Source organism: Doryrhamphus excisus, linkage group LG14, assembly GCF_037039965.1.
Source record: "Doryrhamphus excisus strain RoL-2023G ecotype Guam linkage group LG14, RoL_Dexc_Guam_v1.1, whole genome shotgun sequence".
In the NCBI taxonomy this organism is placed as follows: domain Eukaryota; kingdom Metazoa; phylum Chordata; class Actinopteri; order Syngnathiformes; family Syngnathidae; genus Doryrhamphus; species Doryrhamphus excisus.
The window spans coordinates 7,766,610-7,776,639 of NC_136370.1; the positions used below are offsets into that span (position 1 = coordinate 7,766,610).

The 10,030-nt window shown below is 36.9% G+C and overlaps 1 protein-coding gene across 4 annotated transcripts in view; it reads left to right on the forward strand.

The window, feature by feature from the left end:
- The window catches only part of luzp1 (leucine zipper protein 1), a 50,238-nt gene extending 42,859 nt beyond the window's left edge, over positions 1-7,379 (forward strand). The window contains exons 7-8 of one of the 4 annotated variants that reach the window (XM_058090697.2): positions 4,292-4,552; positions 6,562-7,379. In XM_058090697.2, coding sequence (XP_057946680.2) covers positions 4,292-4,531 — 240 coding nt within the window. In that variant the 3' untranslated portion in view covers positions 4,532-4,552; positions 6,562-7,379. Of the gene's footprint in view, positions 1-4,291; positions 4,553-6,561 lie in introns of those variants that run through there. The other 3 variants (XM_058090696.2, XM_058090698.2, XM_078796271.1) reach the window with 3 other exon arrangements.
- The last annotated feature ends 2,651 nt before the right edge of the window (positions 7,380-10,030 follow it).

Genomic DNA, 10,030 nt, shown 5'->3' on the forward strand with positions numbered 1-10,030 from the left:
AGTGAGGTTTTACATTTAAATCTACTACATATGTCCAACATAGTTCCTTGTTTGACTCTAAATCAGGGGTCTCAAACTCAATTTACCTGGGGGCCACTGGAGCTATAGGGTCTGGGTGAGGTTGGGCCGCATCAGGTTTTCCAAAAAAAACAATGCATTTATTAAAAACTGAAAAATGAATAAACTTTGCTTTGGTTCCGATTTTCTACAAGAAAAGCTCTGATAAAACATTCCACTGTTCTCAAATATCTTAATTTTTATTTTTCTACACAAAATGAGAAATAAAATAAATAAACAAATCAAGAATAAAGAAAATCAATCAATCAGTAATAAATAAATATAATAATAGTAATACGGCAAATAATAAAAACTTAAGAAACCACATATAGTTGGTGGTTAGACAAATAATTTTTTTTCTGATTAAAATGAACAAAGCATTATTAGAGCCCTGTAGACATGACAAAACACGACTATAGTCACATTTATACTCTTTTTATTTACAACATATTACGCAACTGCAAGGTCTTGAGACACATGCTAACTAGAGAGCTAGCGACCTAAACGGTAGCCTCCATCTTTTTTCCTTTAAACTTAAAAAGCCAAAAACTTACCACTTCCACACGGATAGGGAGGATAACTATTAAGTTATTTAACCTTTAACATGAACATTAATCAAACGTAATAATTTTTTCTGGGTACATGATACCATACAGCATCCATATCAAACTTGTGCGGGCCGCACTAACATGAAACATTTGGCCCGCGGGCCGCGTGTTTGAGACCCCTGCTCTAAATGAATACGACTGGTTACTCGACACCCATTTCCATAGTACACTTTGTGCGGGTTTGGCCGCCATGGTGATGAGCAGGATCCAGAAACAGTACATTGTGAACATGTTATTAGTATTATAACTACTGAAGATTTATCATTTTTCAGAATGTGATTAACTACATTTAATATGGGGCGTTATTTTATTTCAAAAATAATATACAGTTAGAAATCCCACAGTTTTTGCATTTCTGTGTTTTTTTTATCGTATTTTCCAGACTATAAGTCGCATTTTTTTTCATAGGTTGGCTGTTCCTGGGACTTATACTCAAGAGCGACTTAGAAATGAAAAAAATGTTTGTTACATAAACACTGGACACCTTTTCTGTTCATGTTTATTTTTGGTGTAGCTGAATAACCATTGTGTTAGCATATCTTACATCTATTCAGCCTGTTCTCTATTCTTTTATTGTTAGAACTTGCCTTCCAAGAGGACGTAATGTCTGTTTTGGTCAAGTAGTTTGGAAAATAAATTACCCTAAAAAAATGTGACTTACGTATGTTTTTTCCTACCTAATTATGCATTTTTGGCCTTGTGCGACTCATACTCCGGAGCGACTTATAGTCCAGAAAATATGGTAATTGTGTTTCAGTGAATGGCGGAGGACCTTTCCCACTTTTTTGACGGTCTTTGAACACACCATAGTTGCATGCGTGTGTTAACTTTCTCCCACGCTGCACAGATAAATTACTGTACTGTATTTTTTTTTCGTTTTTCTTCCCAAATGCTGATACTGTGCGGGAAGGCATTAAGGAAAGGTTTGATGACGTTATTGAGTGCATATTTGTTCGGTCCAAAAAGGTTGGGGACCCACTGCTCTGCATGACAGGAGCGCACTGCTGTTTTCAGGAACCCGCTGCAAAAACATTCACATGAACACGCCGGCCGCTCTGATGTCATTCACGGTGCCGGCAGTTGAATAGCTCTTCTGTATAGCGTTGCTAAAAACAACAAATCTAATGGAGCTTTAGACTTTAGACCAAATTGCATCCACTTTGTCATCGGGAAAGCTCATCACATCCGTGAATGAGATCCAGTATGTGTGGATGAGAGGACTATTATAGCTAATGAGAAAGACACCAAAACATCCTTGCATGTTGAGTCTAAAACCAGATTGAGGGTTTACTGTATGTCTGGAATAAGAGTCTTATGCAGCAGCCCGACCACAAAAATAGGTTCAAGGCTGCTTTTGTGTAAATCAACAAATGTAACCATCAATTTTCTGAAACATGTCACCTGAATTCTGTCTTAACGGAAGAGGTGATTTAAATCAAAGGGCAACATAACTGGTTCTGCAGATGCATTTTATGTTCTTCCATCAGCAGAGTAGCAACAAAGTCCATGAAACGCTTGCCACATTAATCTAAAGCAGGGAAACCAATCCGTCAATTTCATGCTCACACAGGCCAGACTTCATTAGAATGTTTTCTTTGTTGCCAGACACAATTTCCTTTTGAAACGTGCTCTATCGTAGTATTCATTTGTGAACAGGAGCCGTTGTGTGGTGACGCCAGAACTCTGCCCTTTCTCACTGGATCTATCCTGCCGGGACACATTAACAGCATTTATAGCAAGCTGACGTTTCTCTTAGCCAAATATTTTTTTAAAGCCACACACGAACACGTTCTCATACTTTGCAACCTGGAGTAGGCAGGAGAGAATAGTGTTTAAAAAAAAAAAAGACACCTTGGCTCATAGAATGCTTACCATACAAGGAGAATATGCCACACTACTGTTTCCTCTCCTCAATGACTGAGGCAGGAAGTGACCGCAAAGGGCACGCCCACTCTGCAGGCTTGGCAAGTGACTTATTTCCTGCCTTTTGCCCTCAGAGACGCAGACAGCCAGTCCAGCAGGGCTCCATCAAAGCCAATTAGCCAACTCCAGCCCACTAAACGTCACTAATTACAGTGCTGGGAAATGACAGAAGCCTGGTAAAGTGTGACTTTCCAAGGATGTGCCCTTGTAGCCACCGCCAAATGATAAATCTCCCAGCTGTGGGATGTATTCTTGGTCGGAGGGTTGAAGTACTACATGCCCACATCAACGAGTAATCCGACTGTGCAACCTCTAAATGTCAAATGCCCCAGCTGAAGTTGGACAATTCAAATGTGTGTCTCGTATAAAGAAATATTTGACTCTAAAACTTTTATCCCACAATTGCTTCAGGGCTCCCAGAAAACGCACACGGTGCAACCTCTGAAGTAATGCTTCTCAAATAGTGGGGCGTGCCCCATTAGGGGGACAGGGTGAGGTGCATTAGCGAGCCATTGGCGATTAAACAGATGATGCATAATAAGCATAACATACTGTAGTACTTCCAGGCAAGCACATTGTACGTGCTCGCGATTAGCATCCATGATTTTCATGGTGTTTTCAACCCCCCCCCCCAAATATGACACATATTAGACATTTAAATGTTCTTATTTTAAACAGATTATGCATAATTACATAAACAGTTTCAGGCACACAATTTCTATGGCTCAACAAGAGACAGAGCTAGCGCGTTGTACCTGCTAATGATTAGCATTCAGGATTTACATGGTGTTTTCAAACCCCCCCCCCCAAATATGACACATATTAGACATTCAAATGTTCTTATTTTAAACAGATTATGCATAATTACCAAAACAGTTTCAGGCACACTTTTTTTATGGCTCAACAAGAGACAGAGCTAGCACGTTGTACCTGCTAATGATTAGCATTCATGATTTACATGGTGTTTTCAACCCCCCCCCACTCCCCCGCCCCCCAAATATGACACATATTAGACATTTAAATGTTCTTATTTTAAACAGATTATGCATAATTAAAAAAACAGTTTCAGGCACACATTTTCTATCAACAAGAGACAGAGCTAGCGTGTTGTACATGCTAATGATTAGCATTCACGATTTACACAGATATTTCAAACACCCCCAAATATGACAACAAATTAGGCATTTAAACGTACACTTTAAAAAGATAATATATAATAAGCAAAACATACTCTTAGGCAAACATTTTTCACAGCTCAATAAGTGGCAGGCATGGCACATTGCATGTGCTAGCGATTAGCATTCATGATTTACATGCCGATTTCAAACACCTCCAAATATGACAACTCATTTGGTATATTTTGTACATGTACATTTTTAACACACGAAGCATAATAAGCATTACATACTTCAAGGCGCAACATTACCACGGCTCAACAAGAGACGGGCACAGCACACTGCACATGCTAGCGATTAGCATTCATGATTTATATGGTGACTCCGAACACTTCCAAATAGGACAACAAATTAGACATTTATATGGACCTTTTAAACAGATGCATAGTAAGCATGCTTTACAGGAAAACATTTTGTACGGCTCAACAAGAGACAAGGTTGTTTTTGTTGGTTGATGAAGTTGCACAATTGAAATAGTCCTTCTGTATTGACTCAAGGAACTGACATTACATCATGTGACCTTCCCAGGGTGCAAATAGCGGCGATCACGGTCCAAACCAGAGCCACAACCAGGTCTCATGGAGACAGCACCTCTCCAGCACTAACTCCCTCCCCCTGGGTAGCTCCTACGACCGGACGGGCAAGACGACCACATCCAGAGGGGAGCAGTGGTCTGCTCGGGCTCAAGGGTCCGTGGGCAAAACGGAAGGAAAGGCCGCAGCGTCAGGGAGTCGTCTGTGGAGCCATCGCCAGGCCGAACACCATTAGCACAACCTAAAGGAAGGTCAGGTATGGAGACGGTTGCGTCTTTGCAGTTCTTTAAAAATATTTAATATATTTAATATGTACACACCAATATGAGGTTTACTCAGTTGTCGCCAATACGTCTATACAGCCATGCAAGCTGTACACTGACTACTCGGATGTATATCTAAGCTTTGTTTCTGTAGTATTGTCTCTTGAGAAGATGTGTGTTTGCTTTTATGAGATAATATACACCAGGGGTGTCCAAAGTGTGGTCCAGGGGTGCGTTGTAAAAACAAAAAATAAAAATAACAGCAAAAATTTACAAATTTAAAAGAATAAAATCAATATATTAAGAGAAAAAAGTTGTACTCTATCAAGAAAAAGTCGCAATTCTATTCTAGTAGTGTCATAATATTATGATATAAATAACAAAGTTAAAATTGTTTATAAAAGCTATAATAAAAGCTATAATATTATGGAAAATGTGTTCATAATATTATGAGAATAAAGTCATAATTAGTAGAGGAAAATGTACAAGATGGGGGTGGACAACAGCTCCAATTTTAGGAGAATAAAGTCAAAATATGAAGAGATCAAAGTTATATTCTAACAAGAAAAAAAGTTGCAATTTAATGACAATATACTTAGAATATTATAAGGAAAAATAATGTAATTTTAGATGCATAGAGTTTTAAATGAATGTGAATTATTGGAAAATTAGGTTGGGGAAAAGGTTACAATATTACAGGAATAAAGTCAAAATATTATGGTCAATATATTAAGAGAAAAAAGTTGTACTCTATCAAGAAAAAGTCACAATTCTATTATAGTAGTGTCATAATATTATAATATGAATAACATAAAGTTAAAATTGTTTATAAATACAAAAAAGTCATAATATTATGAGAAACACACAAAATAAATTCATGTACTTTTTTCAAAGATTAGGTTGGGGGAAGCTATAATATTAGGGAAAATATGTTCATAATATTATGAGAATAAAGTCATAATTAATAGAGGAAAATGTACAAGATGGGGGTGGACAACAGCTCCAATTTTAGGAGAATAAAGTCAAAATATGAAGAGATAAAAGTTATATTCTAACAAGAAAAAAGGTGCAATTTAATGACAATATACTTAGAATATTATAAGGAAAAATAATGTAATTTTAGATGCATAGAGTTTTAAATAAATGTGAATTATTGGAAAATTAGGTTGGGGAAAAGGTTACAATATTACAGGAATAAAGTCAAAATATTATGGTCAATATATTATAAGGAAAAATAATGAAATTTTAGATGCATAGAGTTTTAAATAAATGTGAATTATTGGAAAATTAGGTTGGGGAAAAGGTTACAATATTACAGGAATAAAGTCAAAATATTATGGTCAATATATTATAAGGAAAAATAATGAAATTTTAGATGCATAGAGTTTTAAATAAATGTGAATTATTGGAAAATTAGGTTGGGGAAAAGGTTACAATATTACAGGAATAAAGTCAAAATATTATGGTCAATATATTATAAGGAAAAATAATGAAATTTTAGATGCATAGAGTTTTAAATAAAGATAGGATTTATTGGAACAATCGGTTGGGGAAAAGGTTACAATATTACAGGAATAAAGTCAAAATATTATGGTCAATATATTATAAGGAAAAATAATGAAATTTTAGATGCATAGAGTTTTAAATAAAGATGGGATTTATTGGAACAATCGGTTGGGGAAAAGGTTACAATATTACAGGAATAAAGTCAAAATATTATGGTCAATATATTATAAGGAAAAATAATGAAATTTTAGATGCATAGAGTTTTAAATAAAGATGGGATTTATTGGAACAATCGGTTGGGGAAAAGGTTACAATATTACAGGAATAAAGTCAAAATATTATGGAAATGAAATTACTAATATTACGAGATAAAAATGTACAAAGACTATTTAAGAAGTTGAAAGTAGGTGGAAAATTTTGGACACCCCTGCCCATATATGTACTTCCTGTTGGCCTCCAGTGAATAGACTACTAAGACAATACCTTCTGTTTCCAGCAGGTGGCAGCAGGTGCAGTTCAATAAGCAATCAGCCACATAAAAAAAAACAAATTCACCATCGCATGCGCCCTCTTCTGCCCGTTGGATGTATCATCTTTTGTCATAAACGATGACAAAGCCCATGAGCGACTTCATCTGACAAACTGCTGCGTCACACTTGACACGCGTGTACGGCCACGGTGACTTTCAATGTGACCAAAAACAGGAAGCGAATGACTCCAAATTAAGCAACCGTGTCCGTCTTTTTGGACTCTGACGCACTTCGCCGCACATGTCGGATGACAAATGACGCTTGATGAATAATGACTCAGCATGTTACCAAACACACATCTTACATTTTAAAAACCGGGACCTTTTATTTTTTGTTGTCATGACATAATAATTCGCTTCCTGTTGTGTACTATTTTTTTTTAATGTACCGCTTTCTGCTGATAAATCTCAACTAAATGCACATTTAGGAAAGTATAATAATTGATGTTGGAACTCTGGACTACATTTCCCATGGTGCTTCTCTTTCTTTAAACATATGCTGTACCTGTGTCTTCAATCACTGAGCGATATCATGTTGCTTTTTGGGTTGTCAGAACATTTGCACATGCCAGCCAATCATAGGACGAGACAGGTGGAAGAGGGCGGGGTCACTGAATGCACGGAACAGAAGCCCATATGGCCATATTGTGGCAAAAGACTGTAATATGTTAACATTTTCAAATTAGCTTTCACAATATTTGAAGAAAAATATTTTTTCCTAAATTATTTTTGCTGCAGATTTATGTATAGTTGATTTACTAGAATTTTTGTTTTTAATGACAAACTTATTAAAATCTTACAATTTTTTGCTGCAAAAAAAAATCGACTTATTATTATTGTAATTCACCCGAATGTAAGACGATGCTGATTTATAATTTTCCTAGTATCTTTCTGGGTCATTGGTGTGTGAGTGACAGGAAGAAAAGCTTGTTTTCTGCCACCTGTAGGTATCAATCTCAAGACTACAAAGTGTAAGACGAGCATATCAGCATATAAGACGAGAGCCTGCCATGAAAAAAATGCGGAAAAAAGTCATATAGTTTATATAAGATTCTTGGCTAACTTGGTGGTGGGATGTTGGATTCTTACTGTTGGTTTCTCCTCTGTTGCTCGCTTAGGATGATCTTGCATTCTATTCGCCGCTCTAGCAGCCATACTTATCGGTTTCTATCGGAACTATTTCCACAAATGGAAATTCTAATTTCACAAAAGTTGTCAATACTTCCTCAGGTACAGTAATTGAGTATGATTTGGTTTTAAGCCCAACCTAGAACCGAGACCACAATACTCCGAAATCCTGAAACTCCCTTTGGATTTCTAGCTAGGAAAATCCTTCCTGGAAAATGGAGATAAGTTCGGAGTCTCTAACTCGCTAAAAAGGTCAAAGGTTGTTGTTTTTTTCCGTCAACTTTACTTAGGGTGTCCAAATGCAGTAGTGAAACCGTAGAAGGGTGTCTGGGCCTGCCGGAGATACGCTGCTACTCGAGTTGAACCTCGATATGACATCACTGCAGTTTTCTTTCAAAATAGCAACCCACCTGTTTCACCGACCACCATAAATCACCTTAAGGCTTGACTGGTGGTTGGTGAAGACAATTTTGGCACCTCCAGACTCCCATTTTTCTGTGTTGAAAGGTTATCCTGCGTTCCAGTCGGCACTCTAGCCGTCGCCATATGGTAGCTTATTAGTATGACGGTCTAAGGGAGGGAGAGGCTCGCTGTTGTTTCTAATTATTTCCTTCACCTACAAGCTTTCAAACACTCGAAACAGCTTTGTCGTTAAGCAAGCAAAGCAGTTTTTTTCAAATATAAGACGACCACTCTGTCAAGGCCCTTCATTTATTTTAACATCAAAAAAAAATTTTTATTGTTTGATAATTTAGCTTTATTCATCACCGTTATCGTAAAATTAGCCTCAACAGCTTTGAGAAAACTTTTTTTTTTGACAAGCAGGTCTCTGTTTGCAGGTTGCTGGTGTGTGTGAGTGACAGGAAGACAAGCTCACTTGCAGGCAGATATGACTAGACCTCCAATATAAGACAACAGCAAAATTCTATTTTTTTCATGTTCAATAAGAATGTTTTAAATGGAAATTACTAGCTTGTCGGCCGAGTGGTTAGCATGCAGGCCACACAGCTAGGAGACCCGAGTTCGATTCCACCCTCGGCCATCTCTGCGTGGAGTTTGCATGTTCTCCGGGTATTCCGGTTTCCTCCCACATTCCAAAAACATGCTAGGTTAATTGGTGACTCCAAATTGTCCATAGGTATGAATGTGAGTGTGAATGGTTGTTTGTCTATATGTGCCCTGTGATTGGCTGGCCACCAGTCCAGGGTGTACCCCGCCTCTCACCTGAAGACGGCTGGGATAGGCTCCAGCACCCCCCACAACCCTCATGAGGATAAGCAGTAGAAAATGAAAAGAATAAAAGCTTGTAATTTATTAGAAATGTTTTTTCATAAATTTCCCATTATTAATATCTCGACGTCTTACATTCTTTTGCCACAAATTCAACAAGTAAAAAAAAAATTTGGTGACAGTAATTATTCACCATTTTCACCCGAGTATAAGACTATTCTGAATACCTAAAGCATGTATAAATCTCTAGACCTCAAATATAAGACGACCTGTCTTTTTCAGATTTTTTTGTTGTATACGATACAGTAAAATAAAATACTTCAGTCTTGTGAAATAAAAATTCAGTCCGCCTTTATTGTGGTATTATAATCTGCACTAAACCAGCACTTACCTTTAAGACCCCTTAACAGATGAATGCCCTCTTTTATGGTCAAAAACCCGCTTGACTCCTAATGCTTCAGTGTGCTTTCATTTACTGTAAAATTCATCAAATCAGTCATAAATGTTGTGCCAAAAAAGAATCATTCCACCATATTTGTAGTTCCTCCTCCAGCTGGATCTCCTTTTTTATTTCTTTCTTAAAACAACAAAAAAATATGTCTTATTTTGGAAGCTGATAGATTTATTTAAGGAAAACAATTCTTGTAATTTTGTAAAGTGGGCCTTATTATTAATGGAATATATTTGTCCATCTTTTGTGGTTTCAAGAACGGTATATATATATATTTTTTTTTTGTATGTTATATTACACTCCTGGAGAGTATTTCATCCTGTATTATTTTGTGTTTTTGTTGTTTAAGTACATTTCTCATTAACGGGAGGACAACAAAAAGGGCGGGGTTACGTGGCGCTCATTTGGCCTTCAATTCAGGGTCTTCTGTGCTCTTTGTTCTGCCAAAGAAAGGAAGAAATAGGAATTTAAGGAGTGTACCATCAATAAAAACAGGGGTCAAACATGGTAATAAAAAAAAAAGGTTTTCGTTAAGTGGAATCTGTGAGGGAAAGGTTGTGTATTTTTGCTTTTCTTCACTTTTAGACGTAAACAATGTGCATGTTTTAACTTTACTGGCGCATGTAG